The 17,984-nt window shown below is 31.6% G+C and overlaps 7 protein-coding genes across 26 annotated transcripts; 5 read left to right on the forward strand and 2 right to left on the reverse strand.

Moving 5' to 3' along the window:
- Positions 1-269: 269 nt before the first annotated feature.
- LOC128883457 (uncharacterized) lies at positions 270-4,436 on the forward strand. 3 transcript variants are annotated; one of them, XM_054135831.1, is made up of 13 exons: positions 270-397; positions 486-534; positions 587-653; positions 705-841; positions 963-1,107; positions 1,156-1,245; positions 1,345-1,423; positions 1,476-1,571; positions 1,646-3,066; positions 3,118-3,413; positions 3,458-3,527; positions 3,691-3,762; positions 3,845-4,436. In XM_054135831.1, the coding sequence occupies exons 9-13, from the start codon at positions 2,248-2,250 to the stop codon at positions 4,331-4,333; spliced, it is 1,746 nt and encodes a 581-aa protein (XP_053991806.1). In that variant the 5' UTR covers positions 270-397; positions 486-534; positions 587-653; positions 705-841; positions 963-1,107; positions 1,156-1,245; positions 1,345-1,423; positions 1,476-1,571; positions 1,646-2,247; the 3' UTR covers positions 4,334-4,436. The 3 variants fall into 3 exon arrangements, with proteins under 3 accessions (XP_053991806.1, XP_053991805.1, XP_053991804.1); XM_054135830.1 differs by having other exon boundaries at positions 273-397; positions 445-534; XM_054135829.1 differs by lacking the exon at positions 270-397 and having other exon boundaries at positions 517-653.
- A 1,693-nt stretch (positions 4,437-6,129) lies between these two features.
- Positions 6,130-6,955, forward strand: LOC128883460 (uncharacterized). The gene is made up of 5 exons (XM_054135835.1): positions 6,130-6,298; positions 6,356-6,416; positions 6,498-6,606; positions 6,654-6,779; positions 6,828-6,955. The coding sequence occupies exons 1-5, from the start codon at positions 6,198-6,200 to the stop codon at positions 6,833-6,835; spliced, it is 405 nt and encodes a 134-aa protein (XP_053991810.1). The 5' UTR covers positions 6,130-6,197; the 3' UTR covers positions 6,836-6,955.
- Positions 6,956-6,984: 29 nt separating this feature from the next.
- Positions 6,985-9,578, forward strand: LOC128883459 (uncharacterized). Of its 2 annotated transcripts, XM_054135834.1 has the most exons (7): positions 6,985-8,577; positions 8,637-8,742; positions 8,798-8,842; positions 8,892-9,023; positions 9,075-9,197; positions 9,260-9,361; positions 9,431-9,578. In XM_054135834.1, the coding sequence occupies exons 1-7, from the start codon at positions 8,477-8,479 to the stop codon at positions 9,560-9,562; spliced, it is 741 nt and encodes a 246-aa protein (XP_053991809.1). In that variant the 5' UTR covers positions 6,985-8,476; the 3' UTR covers positions 9,563-9,578. The 2 variants fall into 2 exon arrangements, with proteins under 2 accessions (XP_053991809.1, XP_053991808.1); XM_054135833.1 differs by having other exon boundaries at positions 8,892-9,197.
- Positions 9,579-9,758: 180 nt separating this feature from the next.
- LOC128883458 (ubiquilin-like) lies at positions 9,759-11,528 on the reverse strand. Its single transcript, XM_054135832.1, has 6 exons — positions 11,275-11,528; positions 11,049-11,213; positions 10,735-10,946; positions 10,251-10,669; positions 10,118-10,197; positions 9,759-10,011 (listed from the first exon to the last, which is right to left on the reverse strand). The coding sequence occupies exons 1-6, from the start codon at positions 11,426-11,428 to the stop codon at positions 9,956-9,958; spliced, it is 1,086 nt and encodes a 361-aa protein (XP_053991807.1). The 5' UTR covers positions 11,429-11,528; the 3' UTR covers positions 9,759-9,955.
- An 82-nt stretch (positions 11,529-11,610) lies between these two features.
- Positions 11,611-12,841, forward strand: LOC128883461 (uncharacterized). Of its 4 annotated transcripts, XR_008458982.1 has the most exons (5): positions 11,611-12,212; positions 12,266-12,316; positions 12,372-12,449; positions 12,501-12,567; positions 12,618-12,841. XR_008458982.1 is itself a non-coding variant. In XM_054135838.1 (4 exons), exons 1-4 carry the CDS (start codon positions 12,108-12,110, stop codon positions 12,555-12,557), a joined length of 291 nt encoding a protein of 96 aa, XP_053991813.1. In that variant the 5' UTR covers positions 11,611-12,107; the 3' UTR covers positions 12,558-12,837. The 4 variants fall into 4 exon arrangements, 2 of the variants coding, with proteins under 2 accessions (XP_053991813.1, XP_053991811.1); XR_008458981.1 differs by having other exon boundaries at positions 12,372-12,567; positions 12,618-12,829; XM_054135838.1 differs by having other exon boundaries at positions 12,501-12,837.
- A 264-nt stretch (positions 12,842-13,105) lies between these two features.
- Positions 13,106-15,532, forward strand: LOC128883538 (uncharacterized). Of its 4 annotated transcripts, none has more exons than XR_008459036.1 (6): positions 13,106-14,081; positions 14,149-14,316; positions 14,442-14,501; positions 14,675-14,800; positions 14,880-15,071; positions 15,123-15,264. XR_008459036.1 is itself a non-coding variant. In XM_054136021.1 (6 exons), the coding sequence occupies exons 1-6, from the start codon at positions 13,392-13,394 to the stop codon at positions 15,404-15,406; spliced, it is 1,401 nt and encodes a 466-aa protein (XP_053991996.1). In that variant the 5' UTR covers positions 13,106-13,391; the 3' UTR covers positions 15,407-15,532. The 4 variants fall into 4 exon arrangements, 2 of the variants coding, with proteins under 2 accessions (XP_053991996.1, XP_053991995.1); XM_054136021.1 differs by lacking the exon at positions 14,442-14,501 and adding an exon at positions 15,392-15,532 and having other exon boundaries at positions 15,123-15,332; XM_054136020.1 differs by lacking the exon at positions 14,442-14,501 and having other exon boundaries at positions 13,106-13,282; positions 13,375-14,081; positions 15,123-15,446.
- Positions 15,149-17,813, reverse strand: LOC128883541 (uncharacterized). 11 transcript variants are annotated; one of them, XM_054136032.1, is made up of 10 exons: positions 17,297-17,796; positions 17,099-17,205; positions 17,006-17,047; positions 16,788-16,856; positions 16,640-16,708; positions 16,499-16,573; positions 16,360-16,444; positions 16,280-16,300; positions 16,160-16,219; positions 15,952-16,091 (listed from the first exon to the last, which is right to left on the reverse strand). In XM_054136032.1, exons 1-9 carry the CDS (start codon positions 17,722-17,724, stop codon positions 16,165-16,167), a joined length of 951 nt encoding a protein of 316 aa, XP_053992007.1. In that variant the 5' UTR covers positions 17,725-17,796; the 3' UTR covers positions 15,952-16,091; positions 16,160-16,164. The 11 variants fall into 11 exon arrangements, with proteins under 11 accessions (XP_053991998.1, XP_053992007.1, XP_053992005.1 ...); XM_054136030.1 differs by having other exon boundaries at positions 16,991-17,047; XM_054136025.1 differs by having other exon boundaries at positions 16,788-16,907; positions 16,991-17,047.
- Between the last annotated feature and the right edge of the window lie 171 nt (positions 17,814-17,984).

Here is a 17,984-nt window from a genome sequence, read left to right on the forward strand (position 1 = left end):
GAAAATAAAAACAAAACAAATTATTTTTATTTAGGAACGTGACGCATTTTTTGAATAAGTCGAACAATTCTTGGCGTGATAGTAATGGTTACAAATAAACGGATAGGTTCAACGATTTTTGTCGCCAACCATGCAAAAGCGAATTGTCCCCAGATAGAGTCAAGATGAGTGGCACTTTTCACACCGATGGCATGAAGAAAGTGGATTTTTTCAGCGTATTTTATAATATTTTCATAATTGATAAAATCAAAAAAAACTGTCGTGAAAAACCCTGCTAGTGTTATAATGTATATAGAAATATATACAAGAAGACCTGTGTAACCATACTTACGCCACATTATTACAAGACCTTCTCTAGCCTACGTGATGCAAATACAATATGTTGAGACTATTTGAAGTATGTTTGTTTCACGCGTGAATACCAATATTGTAGAATTACCTTAGAAGAGGTTTCAATAGTTTTATGACTGATACTTTTCAAACAGATACGTGGAGATGTTTTCATGCTAACACACGAATTATTTACTTTGAATTGTGATGGAAATTTTTCAGTTATCTCTTGATATTTTATCAAATTGTTTGTTAGTAAGGAGACTTGAGGTCTAAGGGACGACTGTGAGTGAACAGTTTTGGAAAAAAGTAGTGGAAAAGGGGTATAGACATGTGCAGTTTTTGTTGTATTGATAATTTTTAATATATTTAAGGAAGAAAAAATAAAAGGACTTCTCATGGCATGTTTCAAAGGCATCGCGAGGTATAAAAAATGCGTCCTAAGCATAGAACACAACGCGATAACCAAGCGTAGTTGTGTTTTTTGTAAAATCTGATATAGTAATAAAAGGTAATATAACGTTTTTTCTATTTTTTTTATATTGAACAAAGCAAATCTTTTTGTTTTTTCACTTTAAGACAACTAGAACTACGAAAATTTTTGAAATCAACTATATCTTCTTGTCACGCAGATGCCTGATGGTTCAGTTATGTACTTGCAGTTTTAACTAACTACTTCTAGCGAACTGATTCTTATTCAGTTATGGCTTCCAAAACAGCCTTATTAGATCGGCCAGATGCCTTTAGTGTAGTGGATCTTCCGAAAAATGTCCAAAAGTAATTCTTAACAAACTCTTTATTCATTATTTTTGATAAGTTTCTTAGAGTTAGTTGCGTTACAGATACGCGTGTACCTAATTGCTCCTGCTTTACTATTCAACTTGAAGATCATACATTAGGATATTTGTTATGCAAGTTAGTGTGTTTCTTGACACCTCTTAGTTTCTTCAAAACAGTGAAAATTCAATCTTCATACAAAGCTTTGTAACAGTGTCTGTCTTTCTGTGCTCGTAGTCAACTTTTAAAAGATCCAACAGTCATGTTCGCTGCATATCATGTACCCCATCCCTTGGAAAATAAAGTAGAAATTCGGGTAATTCAACATGTAATGCATGATACAAAATATATCCATGTTGATGCAACAGATTCAATCTACCGAGTCATCCACACCTTACGCAGCATTGTATAATGCAATAAATCATCGGAAAAAAGAAGCTTGCAGTTTACAAACAAGTTTTTTGGTAAGCAAATAATTTTTAATTCATCAAAGATTTATTTAAACATGGCTTTTATTTTTTAAAAAAAATAATTTTAGAAACAATTAAAACGTCTGCAAGGAAATTAACATGTTCAGTGAAAAAATCCACTATTATTTTATTATATAATGGTGAAATTTTTTGGGATTAAAATGTTTCCGAAAAAAAAAAAAATTTGTAATTATCAAAAAAGAAAAAAAAAAGTAAACTGTGCACGTGGCGCGTTACAAAACAGATCTAAAAATTATATTTAATATGTTGTGAGTTTTTGTGTTGAGCATTTTTAAAAAGGTCAAGAAATAAAATGGAAAGTTGTTATGCTATTTTAAAATAAAACTATACTTTGAATTGTCATGTGCATAGTTTTCTATTAATGTATTAGATTTAATCGAGGTCAAATATGAAAAAAGAGTTGAAGCTTATTTGATGACAGCATTTTACTAATTTCAACAAGTGCTTAATTTTTTTCTTATAGTAAAGCAGACAAGACTCAACTATATTTCACAAAATGTGTGATCATTGAGAAACAACGATTGTTGTGGAAAACAAGTGGTATTATGGTTTCCGTTAAATTTTTTATTTTTAAGTCTTTTTTTTTCAAAAAAACACAATTGATATAATTCAAAATTGTTTTAGGTTTTAAATTTATTAATTTTTTTCCATGTTTGAAAATAAAGGTAAACAGCTATTTCTATGCGATAAACTTCATTCAGAATCATCTTTACGGTGGCTTACAACATTCTCGAGAGAATTAAAGGATGGCTGTTCAAAGAAATATGCGACGAATTTCAATGAAGAAAAAACTTCATTGGATTCAGTTTTTTCCACTGACACACCGTCGTATTCTGCCAAATTGTTTAAATCTTCAAAAGAAAGCTCTACTTTTCCACCGCTACATCGTCCTTTAATCATGTATCAAGACCAAAATAATTTACCATTGTTTTTTCAAGACCCACAGAGAAAGCGTTATTTTCAATCATGTTTAGAACAGAAGAATCCAAACACTGATTTCTCGAAAAACTTTAATAACGACGATAAGTGTAAAAGAGCATCAGAGTGTATGACTTTTGAATCTCACCCGATGACATTGTATGAAAGCCCAATGAATAGAAATTCAGACTCTCAGTTTTGCGGAAAAATAAAAGCAGAGAGTTCTGACAAAAACAATTTTTTAATGCATTTTTCATCCGTTCAAACGACTAACAAGCAGATCAATATTTCAAATGGTGGTGAAGCTCGTTGTAAATCTCAATTACAACATGCGTTGTTTCCTATAAATCGATTTCAAAGTGTTCCATGTTCAACTGTAGCATCCACAGCATCGTGTATTTCCACTCCTAATACATATCGTCAGTTTCAGCATCGTTTTAGCGACGATACGTCTAGACCGAGAAGTGGTAGTTTTGCATCAGATTACACATCGTTGCACACATCTCCTTTTACATCTCGTTTAGACTCACACTTGCTTCATAGCACCTTTGTATGTTTGTGTTTCTTTTTGTCCTTTTTACTCATCTATTTTTTTCTTCAGTCTAATCCATCTTTAACAGTCGATAAAAATACAAACAGCGCGAAACCTCGTCTTCCAGTTTCTCCTGAAACACCTTTGTTTTGTAAGAAATTCGAAAAAAAACAAGAAGAAGAAGTCAAGCAGTGCAAAAGCGTACCAAAAACAAAAACAGATCCCATTCTCTATGCTGTGATTGATAGTCAATTTGAAAAATTATGTCGAGATATTTTGCCTTCTTCGCATAACTTTAGATCTCAGTTTTCCTATAAAAAAAATGCACCCGAAAATCCCAAAATCAAACCTGGTGAAACCGCTTTGTACGTTTAATTCTTTTTTGATATTCATACACTTAGCATTGTAGAACACCCAAAAAAAGGAACCGAGTGATTTTTTGTCGTATTTGTAATGAAGTGAAGCCTAGATCTACACGCGTAAGCAGCATTGTAGTTCTTAAAAATTTTTTTTTTGTGTGTTCATTTTAATCAGTGTCAACTTTACTGGTTTCATTCTGATAATTTTTTTTAATTGTTAAAGTGACTTAATAATGTTGTTTTAATAACATGATACTTTTTTTTTGATTTTTTTTTTACTTAGGCTCGTTTCCAGTCCTGCAATCATATTGCGTGTTATGATTGTGTAAGAATTGCACTTCATGTCGAATTTTGGGTAAGTTACAAACGTTTTAAACGGGTATTTGTATCTCTATGCGTGAGAAAAAATTACACTCAAACCAAAAATAAATGTGTAGGCAGTGAAAATCAATTTAAGTAAACGACCTCCTCGAGCAGTGTGTCCAGTGTGTTTGACGCCATTAGACTGGTCATCCATTAAGCCTTATATTGTATTAGCGGAAGAATCCAAGTATTCACCAGTGTTATGTTTAGCGTTTACTGGGAACGGTTTGCCGGTAAATGCTTCATGCCAGTATAAAATGTCCCCCCTCAATACATCTGATACATCCAACCCAAGTAGTATTTCATGTTCGGATGAACCGCAATACGAACAGGTTGAAAAACGTTTAAAAAAAACATACAACATTTTAAAATCGTTTTTTCCGGTTGGCATTGACATAGATTTAATTTTATCAGATCATTGTAACATATTTCAAACATGTTCTGGACAATGTGTTAATAGATTACTAGGATTATCAAATCAAACACAGAATGATTCTGCCCATGCCGTTTATGTAGATTTACTTGAAACATGGCGAAACGAAGTGTTATTAAAAACCTGTTAACAAAACAAAATTTTATTCTACTAAAATTTTTTTTTTCTTTTAAATTCTTTACTTTTTTTTTTAATTATATATTCAAAATTTTCTTATAAGTGTACCTTTTGATTTTTCTCCTCTATCTTTTTTTTCTTCTTTATTTTAATGGTCGTCTTTTTCTTTTTTTTAATGAATTTGCTTTTGTATTTTTTTTAGTTTGTGTATTAGTTGAATTCTTTTGTTACTGCGAATATCTTTAAATGTTTGTTTTTCGGTTTGTTCATGAAACGAATAGAATACTTGGTTATATTAAAAAAACATTGCGATTATTAAAAGTTAATTTTTTATTTGAAAACACTAACATGTTTGTTTCTTTAGTTGAAAGAAACATATTGGAATTATTTTTTTTGCGTGTCACCCCTAATTGAAAAAGACGAAGAAATGAAAATAGAAACAGGTTATACTTTATATCATGCAGAAGACTTTTACCACAGAACAGTGGCACAATAATTTGATACTGACACTTTTGCTTGGAAGGTTTTATTTTTTCCTTTAATAGAATTCACCTATGGATGGCAACTCAGTTGAATTTAAGGATGGCGCGTCGACCCGAGCCAGCGAAACCTTACATACAGTGCCTTCGAAGCATGAGACATCCGAAGTGACAAATGTTGCGCCATTACCTACCGTAATACTTTGTTTTAAGGTTTTTTGTAGTAAAAAAAAACATTGTTTGTATGTAGTATTCATTTGGTGAAAAAAGGAAAAAGAAAAAGCCAGCTGATAAAAGTAGTTCGCCTACATTTTCTTTTTAATTTTCAACATACTTTTTTTTTTTTATAGCTGTTCATGTTTCCAATATTATTGACGGGACGGGGACAATTTTCGTAAAAGGAACAATTCATGACTATAAAGATGTAAAAAGTCCAGTACAGCAATCTTTGTGTATATGATCAATAATTTACTAATAGTTACTTTTACGAATTCAAAACTTTGTTGAAAGTAAAAATCCTGATTTACAAGGAAGTAAACGTTATACACTTAAACCACCTCAAGTACTGTTATTTTGAATATTTACTATTTTCGTTTTTTATTAAATTTCTTTTTCAGCTTGCTCGTGTTGGATCTAAAAAAGTTGCGTGGACAAACTTTCATGATATTTGCAACGTGTACGTTTTCTTTTAATTTATTCTATATAAACGTAGGTTATTTTTTTTAAAAGGATGCAAAGAAGTCCAGAGCATGTTTTGCAATTCGTACTTGCGGAACTTGGAACTGAAGGATCTATAGGAGGGGATGGTCAATTAACACTAAAAGGGAAATTTGGTCCAAAACATATCGAATGTTTGCTACGAAAGTACATTAGTAAGAAAATATTTTTTTTTATATAAAATAAAAGATTCTTTTATATTTTTTTAGTTGAATATGTTACATGCTCTATGTGTAAATCGCCAAATACAACATTATCAAGAGATAGTAGTACGCGACTTTTCAATATCAATTGCTCTGCTTGTGGAGCTTCAAGATCGGTAACAACAATTCGAAGCGGTTTTCATGCTGTTTCGCGAGCTGATAGACGAAAAGCGAAGCAAGCTGGTTAAATTTTTATTGTTTTATTATTTAAATAAAAAAAATTCTTATGGTGTTTTATTTCAAAATTCAGCGTATTGAATTGAAATAAAAGAGAAAAATAATTCTTGTACAATTTTTCATCCATGTTTTTATTTAAAAAAAAACCCTTACTAACTCTTAAAATGTTTTTTGTTTAAATGAAAACTGGAAAGGACCACATAAAATCTGTGCGAAATGCAGATGATACTATGAGTTGTACATGAAAAAAAATAGTAAAATTGATTTTAAATTAGTTAAATGATTAAAACGATAAATTAAAATGCATCGCAAAATTACAGCATGTAGTAATACAGCAAGACTTAATGCCGAGATTCGTGATGCTATGGAGCACCAGGATTCGATGGTGCATCTTCAAGTGGAGTAATCTTTCTTTTCTTTTTGTAATCATAATAAAAATTTTTTTTTTTAAATACTCAGTGAAGACAATATTTATCATTGGACGGCATACATAAAGGGCCCGGATTTTACACCTTACGAGGTTGTTTTATTTTGCTTACAAAATAACAAGAATTATATATATATATATATATAAAAACAATAAGAATTTTCTACTGTGTAGAAGGGAACTTTTATTTTGAAAATTACATGTGATTCGTCCTTCCCTATTACTCCTCCATCTGTTACTTTCAAAACACCAGTGTTTCATCCAAATATCAATTCTCAAACAGGTACAACAAGCTGACGTAAATAACGCATTAGAAATGATGTTTAATAGGAGAAGTTTGTATGGACGTATTAAAGGAGGCATGGTCACCTATTTGGACATTGTCTTGCTTATGCCGAGCAATTATATCCCTCTTAGAGGATCCTAACCCGCACAGCCCATTGTGTTGTGATGCAGGTACTAGTATTTCCGCTATCTTTTGCTTAATAATTTAAATAAAACAAGTGTTTTAAATGTTAACGGTTTGGTAGGAAACTTAATCCGTACAGGCGACTTGAGAGGATTTCAATCTCTTGCCCGTATGTATACAATAGATTATGCTACAGCAGTGTTTCCGTGTCTAAACGAAAAAAAAAAAAAAGTTGACTACTAATTCTTTATCCAAAATGCTAATGAATTTGAACTATATCAAAAAGTCGTTAATAGAGCAGAGAATGATGGTATCACTGATCAAGGATACCAAGAAGGTCCTTGTTTTGAAACAATAGAAACTCTTCCTGATCGAGTTGTATAGGAGTGCCACCATAGTCAGGTATCACAACGGTATCTCCTTCTTTAATAATTACTGAAGGTGATGGTGTTTCATGGTCTTTGTATCCCGATCCAACGGCAACTACCTAAATATTTTGTGATCATGAAATAATCTAGTCATCTGTTTTCTCTACCTTTGCTATATGTGTCGAACCTTTAAGAGAGTGTGGCAAAAAAATACCGCTCGGGGTTTTACAAGCTGCAGAAAGCTTTTGAACTAGAACGCGATTCATAAGAGGACGAAACTTTGTAACTAGTTGAGATGTCTATAAGAAAGAAAATATTGTCATCATTTTGTTCGTACACGAAAAGTACTAGAGAATTAAATTCAACATACCATGTTTAAACAATTTATTGATATTTAGCTTGTATTCAACAGATGACTATTTTGATAGGGTGAAAAACATGTAAAGAATATGTCCCAAACATTTGTTTCGAGACTGCAATTTTTTTTTATTATTCGTTTAAAATGCAACAATAATCTGTGGCGGAGTCATACCAAGATCTTTTTTTCTAACCGACCTTTAAATACAACCATTATTTAAAAAAAAAATTGAAGCGTGATATAATGTATTTTTCAATTGTAAAGTTATTTTTGTATGTTAAATAAAACATGAAGAATGTTACAACTAGTTGTATTCTGTTTGAACAAGTTTTAATATAAATTTAAACATATTTCTTCCTAGTTTTTAATTATGGGTACAAGTGAAAAGAAACAATATGGTGAAAATATTTTGGAACAGTACCTTTTTTTTAAAAAATTAGGTGTAAAAGAGTCAATTGTGTTGCAATGGAAGAAACGTAACAAAACAAGTTTTGATTTCAACCTTGATTTCGACTTTGATAAAACTTTCTGTGATCCAGATATCCCCCCCACTGATAAGTTTACGTCGTTGGACTTTCCAGTAAAACCGTCACATTTTAACGCAGGCGTATCACAGGAAAGCATAGCGACAAAATACCAACATAAGTTATATCAGCTAGTCAGAGAAAATCGCTTTCTTAGGAAAAGAAATGATTTACTTGAAAAAAATATTTACTTTTTACAAGAAAAAGCTTTTGTAACGGATTTTCATGGTGAATCCAAACCCCTTTCTTGTGTTGTCTCAGAAGAAGGTGTCACTAAAAATATTTATAAAAATTACATTACATTTAATAAATATTTTTTTGAAACTGAGCGTTAAAAGATTTTTTTTTGTTAAGTCAAAAATTAAATTATTTTTTATAGACTTTGTTTCATTATTGTTTTTTTCTTTCAGTATTTTAAATCTGAAGCAGACTTGTTACAAGACAATGTGACTAATAAGTGAACTGAATAAAAGCAAAATTTGTTTATTAAACTAATGTTACAAAAATTTCTAAAGTACTTTTTGCTGTATATCTCATATTTATGGCTAAGTGAAGCTGGTGACGATAGGAATATCACGGTTTGGACGAACACAAGGTATCTTTTTGTTAAACCAATTCAGTAAAAGTTTTGATCATCCATGCTTAACTTTTCAGAACGGCGATGTCAGACCTAGAGTCTACGACATTCTTTTTGGATTTACCTTTAGTATTCTTCAAACACTTTGAAAACGCTTGCGCTCTCGTCATCTTCAATACAAATGTATGTTTCTTCTCATGAAATGCAAAACATAGAAAAGAATGTTTTTCTTTTAAAGTCGTCGATAGATTCATCAAATGTTATTAAACTTCATTTACAAAAGGTAGTCTAAAAACGCAACCAACCACTTGGAAAAAAAATTTTTTTGAAAGCATCTTTCAGTAAAGAATCTTTCCAGTTGGACATATCAACCTGAAAAAGAAGTCCAATGGCATGATTTTATTGAAGCCTGGGAAGAAAAAACGCATTTGAAATTTGAGAAGAGAAACAAGCTTGATTCGTCTGTATGTTCTAACGTTTTATTTTTCTATTTAAGCATCGACTTCCCGTTGCAGTGTTCTTCAAAAAAAATTCAATATATTGATGTATCTTCGGATATTGAATCATTCAACCTTTTAGACAGTGTTTTAAAGAGTATAGACACGAATCCGTATCTTTTGATGTTTTTCCCATTTTTTGTACGTTTTCATTTAATAAACGATCCAAATCAAAACGACACGTTGTGTTTGTGCTGAACTAGAACAACTCCGATACCACCTTATCGCGTCAGTTGCTGATAACCAATACTAAAATATCAAGTTCCACTATTTTGAAGAAAGAACCTTATATATCATTGAAACCGGTAACTTTTCTTTTTTAACCCTTTGTGACAAACAAGGTGTGAAAAATTTGTTTTTCACACTTCATTCAGACAACTATGCCAATAATATATGTAACTCTTATAGTTCTTGCACTCACATTGTTGGGATTCTTTTTACTAGTAACAATCGACACTCCGACTTTTTTTTTAAAGACGGTTCCACCGGTTAATAAAGAGTTTTAAAGTATTCTACATTTTATAGGAATTCAAAGGGTAACGCATAACTCAGTAAATTTTGGCACATCCTCTTTTAATTCTCTATAAAAAAAAGACTTTTCATCATAAAGAACAAGTTGTTTAATATAATTACCGGTATACTATGATATGGTACAGTTTAACTGAATAGGTAGCCCAGAATGCACAATTAAATTGTTAAGTGAATTCTATACCAAAATCTGTATTTAAAAAAAAAAATTACTCGTTGTTTTCTCATGAAAAATATAACTCTGTCATTTGAAAAATATAAAAATCACAAGAGTTCCAACTTTTTTTTTCAATTCGTCAAAAAAAAATTAAGTCGAAATTTGTAAGCAACAAGTTCAACCTGTTGTACTAGCAAAGTAGTGAAATTCAGGTTTAGTTTCCATTGGTCAATTCCAATAACCAGGAAATGGCAGCATTAACGTCTCCTCCTACACAACGAGAAGAATCAGTCCATAGAGATATTAAAATGAGAAGATGTTAATTTCAAATTCGATAATGGCATTAAAAGCCATAATACGCGTAAGGTTATTCTACCTGATCTTTGAAGAGCTAACAAGTTTGTATTTTTATCAATAAATCCCATATCCTCTAATTGTTGAAGTTGTGTTTGAAACCTTTTACAGTAGAGAAAATCAACTATAGCTTCAAGTGAATTACAAAATCCTACCTTGTGGCAGGCGGTATAGACGTTTCATTAGTTCCTGGAGCCATTTGAGAAGTGTTAAGTATTTGACTCATCATAGTTTCTAGCTGAGAATTTTGTTGCCCTTGAGTATTTCCTAAAATCGATTCCATTTGGCGTAAAACCTCCGTATCTTGAAGCATTCTGCCCATCATCCCTTGAATATCTAAGCCTCTTAGCCCTTGTGGATCTGTAGGTGGAGTCATAGACGGAATCCCTGGAGTTTGTTGATGAGAAAGAGTTGGAGATGGAATGCCAGCAGACTCGGTTCTAGCTCCATTGGAACCATTTTGATTTTGTAAATTTTGCTGAAGATTCATAATGGCTTGAATCATAGATGGATTCATAGCTGAACGAAGAAACTCAGGATTTGAAAGCGTTGATTGCAACAATGGATTGGAACCCTGAAAACCCCCAGAAACAAAAAAATTTTAAAAGAAAACAAAATCATTTGTTTTTCATATTTTACCGCGACTTGATTTAAAAAAGGATTCGTTTGAATAATACTTGGCAACACTTCGGGGTTTGCCATAATCCCTTGCATAACAGATTGAATGACAGGTGTCGACATGAGTGATTGTAAAAATTGAGGATTCATATTTCCTCCAAGAGTGTCTCCCAGATTTCCGGTCAGAGAATTTGTAAATTGATCATTCAGTGAGTTACCAAAATTATTAACATCTGAACAGACACAGTTGAAACGTCTCTTCAAAGATTAAATAAACTGAATCAATTCCACTCGAATTTGGCATGAAGATATTTTTGAACCTATTTTATTCTTACTTCCTGTACTCTGTCCTGATGCGTCGACATCCGAAGTTTCCACTGTTGACGGAGGAGCTGTCGTTGTTTTCTTAGAATCTTCTGTATGACTACGTACTAAATGAACTGTGTTTCCAGTTGAAATTTTATATGACTCAAGTGTTTCGTCATCCTTTAATATTCGACCTGCAAAGATAGTACATGACCACAAACATTATTTCTTCTGATCTTTTCAAGGTAACACTACCTTTGAAAATATACCGTTGTTGTTGAGCTGGTATATTACAGTGAGGTTCAACGAGTACTTTTGTCTCACGGACTGTCAAATTTGGCGACAAGGTGACATTGAAACGCTTTCCAGATGTTATTTTAAAGGTCACTAAAATACTCTCCGATTCCATTTTTTTACTAGTCAAATGCAGTTATGCAGATACTTTTTTTACACGTTGAATTTGGTACACGTTACTTGTAGCTACCCAGCTTGTAAACTTAACCAGTTGGAATTTTGACAGTTTTTCATAATGAACAGATGCATGTAATTTCTTGTTTGTTTTTACTAAAAAACACAGAAACAAATCTTTGACATCCTAAACTAACATTACTCTATATTTTGAGGAGTCTCTTTATTAAAAAAAAATGCTCTTTGTTTAGTGAAAATATTTCTACAAAACAAAATTCAATGATGGTGCGTAGAAATAATTACGGTACCTTTTGTGATCCAATGCGGATTGTTACATTTTTCACTCACTTCGAGCATTGATCTTAGTTTCATCATTCAAGCGTACATAATGCTTTATTAAATGCCTGACGTTTTAAGCTATTTTTCTTTACATAATGCTTCGTTTCGATACAAAAGAATTTTTTTTTACAAAGTTACTTTAAAAAATCAATTTCAAAATTTTTCTATTAAAGATTTTTGCATCCATGTTTGAACAACTTGTGAAAATATTTAATATCAACCTAACTTTATGAATATTCTTGCATCATAAGTTTCTTTCATTCTTTACGCCTAAAACCATCCTTCGTACATTTTCTTCTTTCTGCTTCACCACTGTGGAAAGTGAACCTTTAAAAATTAAAATGAAAAAAATCATTCGTCATCCAACCTCAAATAAAAAAAAAAAAAGAACAAAATCTCATCTTTTTTCTCACACTACAAAAGATGATGAAGATTGTGTTATGGTGGTGCGTTGTTTGATTAAAGACCAATTGTGTTTCAATAGAGTGTATTATTTTAGGAAATGGATCCGAATCACAGTCAACCATCTAATAAGCGAGAATCGTTCAAGGTAACCATTATTTTCATTGAATGCGAAATTTAACAAATACAAATCATTTTTATAGAAGCGTGTTGCTGAGCGTATTCAATTGAAAAATCAACTCAAAAGATTAAAGCAGCAAAAGTCCAAATTTCGAAATAAGGTGTTTGAAGAAAAACAAAAAAAAAAAGTCATTACGAAACAAATTCAACAGGTACTGAAACAGAGAAAAAGCATTCAAGAGAAAGCACATCTTACTATGGAATCTTGAAGAAAGCAAAGTTTAGTGGTATCATCATTCTAGATTAACATACATTATATTTTCCTTTAGCAATTTAAAGTCTTTTTATGAAAATTCTAAATGGACTATTCGTCAAAAATAAACAAAGCGTAGTGTTTGAAAAATAATTTTTAGTTCGTTAAAGCACCCTCTTTTTGAATTACATAAAACTTAAAGTGAATTGTTAATTTATTTCTAAACTTCCCACTCTCGTTTCACTCAAAAGTCCGCATACAACAGTGTTTTTAATGGCGTTGAAAAAGAAATTTGTATACTCAAAAACGTTGTTTTGATTTTTTTTTAATGCAACTCATTAACCGTTCATTTTATCCTTGGTGTACGGGGATGTATAATGTTAAGCATACACGGAATGATTTTCTTCGTTGTTGAAAAATGTGAAAAGTAACAATTTTCCTACTTTTGTTTATCTAACAGAAATACACTGCATGAGTGCTGAATCCATAAAATTCGTTTCACTTTTCTGAAAAAAAGCTTACAGTAAAAAAAATTAAAACATTGAAACAAACATAAAAGTAGGAGTCTTATTATCTTTTTAAAACATGTGAGAAACAAAAACGTTCAATGTTTATATAACACTTGATGAGAAATTCTTTTTTTTTGTAACGTATTTTCGGAACGCCGGGTATGAAAACAAAAAGAAAATTATAAGCATATTCTTATTCTTCTTCGTATAGCAAGACATTATTAAAAGAACGGTTGTTCTTGTAAAATGAGGATGATTATGTATTAATATTTTATTTTTATTTTTATTTAATGGATCTTTGGAAAAACAAACATTAAATCACAGAGTTGAATGCGAAGTTAATGAGCGATTGTGATTTGTCCGTATTCAGTTTACCAGGACGTTCCCTTGCTCTTTTATGCGTTATTTTAAGTTTATCCATAGTATTTTCACTATTTGGTATTATCTTCATTTTCTATCCTTTAATAACAGAAGAAATAGAATTGAAAATTTTTAAATTACCTCATTTTCAACTAGAGTCATATTCGAAAGAGCTCATCAAAGCTGCGAGTTTACTAGGTCAATGGACACTTCCTATTCAATTACTTCATGTAATCATCGGTCCAATTGGCGTATTGCTACTAGGCATCATAGTGGTCATTATTTCTTCTCGAGAATTAGGACTCACTGACAATATTCATAGACGTTTTCGTACGGAAAATCCGTTTCTATTTTCACGTACAATTTTTGCATTCATTATGGCGTCTCATGCTTTAGCAATGACTGGTCAATGGTGCGTTCACCGTTTTTCTCCGCCATGTTGTTGTAACATCTTAGGGCTGTTAACGAATGTGATTCCATTAATTTTAGCACTTTATTTAACATCCGGAGTACAATATGAGTTACATACAAACATTGTTGAAATAATGACGCCTATAAGTTTGATTTGCTCCACTGTTGGTGTTACCATTGTTTTAGTTTTTGTTATTGTTTATTTACAACTCACTGAATGTCTTCCGAGCGATGGAGTTTTCCAACACTATCAAATACAGGTAAAAAAGATTAGCCGAGAAGGAGGTTTTTGAGTCATTTCATCCTCTTATTTTTTTTATATGGAAGGTATTTAGATTACATAATTATTGGAAAAAATTATTACTGCATCCGGTTATTTGGATCAACATATGCATTCATTCCATGTTTTTCTCTCATAAATTTTTTTGGATATATTCTATACCGTCAGCTCAAAGAGCGTTTCAGTGGCATGACGCCATACCAACTTGTTACCAGGTAGATATTCCTTAGTGATTATATCAATGATAACGTCCATTTTAATCTGATACCTCTTATACAACCATATATAATGGTCTGTAAATCTCGTCAATTTAAAGTTTGAACGCTTAAATTTTTTGCAGTGTCCGTTTTACCACAATTAGTTAATGTAATGTCGGAACGAAAATATTTATTTGTTACAAGTTAGTCTTATAAATTAAGAATTTTTTGATAACCGAAAAAATTAAATGAAAAATTATGACCGAAAACTGCATCGTATGACTTATCATATTAAGAATAGAATTTACCTCATTGTTTTCACAATAAGATAATGTAAACTTAATTTCTATATAAAAGACATTTTCGTTTTCTCTAGAAATTTTTACTTTTCGATGGAATAGGACGATTTGTTATTCCGTTTTTTACCGATACAATTTTCGGCCCACGTTGTACTCGTTTAGACTTTCTTGCCTTGCTTGGTGTACCCGTCCTTCTACTTAGTGTAAGACTCTACACTTACTGTATGAAAGCATACGTTTATTTGAAATGACTATAAAAGAAACGAATTTTTATCATCTCAGATTATAGACGGTATGGGGTATGTTAGCCCAACTATGAGTTTGTATTGGTTTTATGGTATGAGTGGATACCTTGCTTTCATCTCAGCATATGCGGTATCCATCACAAGAGCAACAGTCGATTGTTTTTTTGTTACTTCCGTTTTCTCTATATCTGAATCTTGTGCTATTATTTTTGTTCTATTCTTAAACCATGTAAGAAAAATCTTGTTCTCACAATTATCTACAAGAATCGTTTTATTTTAGGGAACTTATTCTCTTGAATTTCGATATATTTACAATCTATGGTTATTAAGCAGCTGTATAGGAATTCTAGGACTTTTTCTTTTATGGGAAAAATATTGTGATTTTCTAGGTGATCAATATGGGTATCCATATGGTCAAATACTCGAAAGTACGCAAACAGAAAGTGGTTCATACCAATTGCTAATTTCGACGGCTATGATTCCGCTTTGGGTAAACAAAAGATCGCAACAGGAAATAATTCAACGAAATTTTTATTTTTGGAACCATAGACGTATACTTCCTAGTGAAATTCAACAGCGAAATCGGTCAAATCAAGTGGCCTAGATTTTCATACACAACGGTTTAAAAGATTTCATGAGACCAGTAATGGAACATACAGTTCTTTGACAAATGTGTGATACCCTTTTGTAACCTAAAATTTTTTTTTTTTAAAATGTTTCTTTTTGTTTACGTGACTATTAAAAAATTCTTTCAAAACTCATTTGTATCAAGCTAACGATACTGTTTCAGGATACTATTTAAAATAAAAACATTGATTAAAAGAGTTCGAACATATGACATAATGACATGTAGAGCTAGGGATAACTTTTTTATTTACTTAACATGAGAAATATGACGAACCTTTATACTATGAGTTTAACAATTTCTGCATTTAAAGTCTTTTTATTTTAGTGAGATCTTGCAATTATAACTTTTGTCATGTATGGTCTATCGGTCTATCTTGTCGACATCGGCTGCACATTTTCTTTTTTGTAACAAACAAAAACTTTAACGTTTTAACAATGAACATTCTTCCTTGGTAATCCCTTGTTAAAAAACAGTTTTAGTGAATTTCCTCAATATTCTCACGCGATTTTCGCAGTTTATGCACGCCATCTGTTCTCTCAAATAAGTTTTTCACGTTTCAAATAGGTAAAGTTAGAAATCCTATAAAATATTTTATTTCCTAGCTTTTATTCAAGTTAATATCTGAAAAAAAAAGTTGGCAAATAATACATTATTCATTAGATTATTATGGTATCTATAACTTTGTTTACCAAAATCATTCACGTATTTTATTATTGTTCGGCCTTGTAGCACTACGTTTTGCTAGCCTTCTAAAAAATCATAGAGTCAAGGAAATCTCCTTGTAATTATTCTGTTAAATATAAACTTACACCATTGACAAAAATTGCAATCTGAAACGGAAGAAAAAGGGCTAATGTCTACGTTTTTTTTAATTATCTGATAAACTCACATTAAAAAATAACTGAATATTATTGTTGTAACAAGAGTAATTCCAACTAAAACTAGTAGTTGTGTGATTCGACGTGTCGGGGGAACTGTTTAAATAAAGTGTTGTTTTTTAATGTTTCAAAACAATAATGAGAACGCACTTCCTCCTTGTTGCTCCATTGATAAAATGGCTAGTGCACGTTGTATGGCGTCCGAAGGAGCTTTTTTAGAAAATACTGATAAGAACACAAAAAAAAATTTAATATTTAGACTTTGTTCCATCATTGAATTTTGTAACACACAATACACTAAAAGGGGCATCACTGCTGCTTTCACTTTAGAGGTTAGGTAACGATTTTCTCCTGGATTCCCTAGGCGTGGTGAAGCATTCAAAAGTTTTCGAATAACGAATAATTTTTAAATATTGTATAAAATAAAATTTCCGCTTACAATGTATATATGGCGAATTCGTAGCCTTAACATATAAAAGTAAAAGTCCGTCACTGCACTCCGGATTACCTACAGACCACCGATGTAACAATTCTTGTGCCATCTTGTTCCCAGATAAGCCTATGAAACATTGAGTAATATATATTTCAATAACATTACTGTTTATGTATTTTATTTCTTGACAAACGGTTGACATACTTTACCTGGAGGAAGCTCACCCACTAAAGCCACAGCAATTCTGCATTCTGTTGTTGGTTGAGCTACTGCGCTATTTTCTAAAGAATTTTGTGTGACATCGCAAGGATGCTTACACGTTTGACGTATGAGTGCGAGCTGTTCTTCAATCATGTCTGCCGCGTGTGTTTGGAGTAAACCATCAGGATCACATAAGAACGATTCATTCATATTTGGTCGGTGACTGAAAGAAAAAATATGTCGAGCATTGGAGTGGAAAACAAAAAAAAACAATCGCTACTTTTTACAACGGTTTAACAGTGTTTTGAAATTACCATGCGGGCGCATTTTTAAAAGGATTTGGATATACATCAAAGAAATTACTTCGTTTAAAAAATGGTGAATTTGTAATGTCACCTTCTTCTTCGTCTTCTAAGACAAGCGAAGATTTTGTTAAATGATTTTGAACATGGCTATCAGATAATAATTTTTCTGTTAGTGTTTCCCCGTACATGGCATCATTTATAGAATCCATTAATACTCCAACCTGTCCCATGGGATTTGTTATGAATGAAGATTCACCACGTATTCTTTTGTCATCACTAACAACTGCTTTCGTGTTTGGATGCTGTAACGAAAAAGGTGGAAATGACGCTTTAAAATTATTTTGCAGAGATATTGAATGTGACAACGCGTATCCACGTACTATTACAAGTTCAATTATCAAAAAAATACTTGAAATAAAAAGTGTACAATATGGCATGTTATTTTTCAAAAAGAATAATCACACATTTAAGATATGAATTAAAACAAATTTTACTGGCAAACATAATATTTACAATGTTTGCTTAACTCCCGACTATCATTAAATTTTTATTAATTATAAAAAGTATGTTGTTGTTCCCACCATGTCATGCCTAATCAGGCTGTTTCGATACTATTATGAAGAGCTTCAAGCTTTCTTACGCCTTCCGTAATTGCTAGATTTTCGTATAACGGCCTAGGTTTTTATTTAAAAAGAAT

Source organism: Hylaeus volcanicus, unplaced genomic scaffold (genome assembly GCF_026283585.1).
Source record: "Hylaeus volcanicus isolate JK05 unplaced genomic scaffold, UHH_iyHylVolc1.0_haploid 12221, whole genome shotgun sequence".
Classification (NCBI taxonomy): Eukaryota; Metazoa; Arthropoda; class Insecta; order Hymenoptera; family Colletidae; genus Hylaeus; species Hylaeus volcanicus.

What these genes read in the sequence shown, in the direction of transcription:
- LOC128883538 (XM_054136020.1), top strand. Translation starts at nt 13,392, where the DNA reads ATGAGCGATTGTGATTTGTCCGTATTCAGTTTACCAGGACGTTCCCTT. An exon ending in TCCAACACTATCAAATACAG is followed by an intron (nt 14,082 to 14,148) that starts GTAAAAAAGATT and finishes TTTATATGGAAG; the next exon opens with GTATTTAGATTACATAATTA. An exon ending in CCATACCAACTTGTTACCAG is followed by an intron (nt 14,317 to 14,674) that starts GTAGATATTCCT and finishes CGTTTTCTCTAG; the next exon opens with AAATTTTTACTTTTCGATGG.
- LOC128883460 (XM_054135835.1), top strand. Translation starts at nt 6,198, where the DNA reads ATGCATCGCAAAATTACAGCATGTAGTAATACAGCAAGACTTAATGCC. An exon ending in CGGATTTTACACCTTACGAG is followed by an intron (nt 6,417 to 6,497) that starts GTTGTTTTATTT and finishes TCTACTGTGTAG; the next exon opens with AAGGGAACTTTTATTTTGAA. An exon ending in AAATATCAATTCTCAAACAG is followed by an intron (nt 6,607 to 6,653) that starts GTACAACAAGCT and finishes GATGTTTAATAG; the next exon opens with GAGAAGTTTGTATGGACGTA.
- LOC128883461 (XM_054135836.1), top strand. Translation starts at nt 12,108, where the DNA reads ATGAAAAAAATCATTCGTCATCCAACCTCAAATAAAAAAAAAAAAAGA. An exon ending in ATGAAGATTGTGTTATGGTG is followed by an intron (nt 12,213 to 12,265) that starts GTGCGTTGTTTG and finishes GTATTATTTTAG; the next exon opens with GAAATGGATCCGAATCACAG. An exon ending in ATAAGCGAGAATCGTTCAAG is followed by an intron (nt 12,317 to 12,371) that starts GTAACCATTATT and finishes TCATTTTTATAG; the next exon opens with AAGCGTGTTGCTGAGCGTAT.
- LOC128883541 (XM_054136023.1), bottom strand. Translation starts at nt 17,724, where the DNA reads ATGCCATATTGTACACTTTTTATTTCAAGTATTTTTTTGATAATTGAA. An exon ending in TTTAAAAATGCGCCCGCATG is followed by an intron (nt 17,206 to 17,296) that starts GTAATTTCAAAA and finishes TTTTTCTTTCAG; the next exon opens with TCACCGACCAAATATGAATG. An exon ending in GAATTCGCCATATATACATT is followed by an intron (nt 16,709 to 16,787) that starts GTAAGCGGAAAT and finishes CACCACGCCTAG; the next exon opens with GGAATCCAGGAGAAAATCGT.
- LOC128883459 (XM_054135833.1), top strand. Translation starts at nt 8,477, where the DNA reads ATGTTACAAAAATTTCTAAAGTACTTTTTGCTGTATATCTCATATTTA. An exon ending in ACGGTTTGGACGAACACAAG is followed by an intron (nt 8,578 to 8,636) that starts GTATCTTTTTGT and finishes TTAACTTTTCAG; the next exon opens with AACGGCGATGTCAGACCTAG. An exon ending in TTAAACTTCATTTACAAAAG is followed by an intron (nt 8,843 to 8,891) that starts GTAGTCTAAAAA and finishes TTTTTTTGAAAG; the next exon opens with CATCTTTCAGTAAAGAATCT.
- LOC128883457 (XM_054135831.1), top strand. Translation starts at nt 2,248, where the DNA reads ATGTTTGAAAATAAAGGTAAACAGCTATTTCTATGCGATAAACTTCAT. An exon ending in AAACCTGGTGAAACCGCTTT is followed by an intron (nt 3,414 to 3,457) that starts GTACGTTTAATT and finishes TTAGCATTGTAG; the next exon opens with AACACCCAAAAAAAGGAACC. An exon ending in TGAAGCCTAGATCTACACGC is followed by an intron (nt 3,528 to 3,690) that starts GTAAGCAGCATT and finishes TTTTTTACTTAG; the next exon opens with GCTCGTTTCCAGTCCTGCAA.
- LOC128883458 (XM_054135832.1), bottom strand. Translation starts at nt 11,428, where the DNA reads ATGGAATCGGAGAGTATTTTAGTGACCTTTAAAATAACATCTGGAAAG. An exon ending in ACAACGGTATATTTTCAAAG is followed by an intron (nt 11,214 to 11,274) that starts GTAGTGTTACCT and finishes CTATCTTTGCAG; the next exon opens with GTCGAATATTAAAGGATGAC. An exon ending in ATCAGGACAGAGTACAGGAA is followed by an intron (nt 10,947 to 11,048) that starts GTAAGAATAAAA and finishes GTGTCTGTTCAG; the next exon opens with ATGTTAATAATTTTGGTAAC.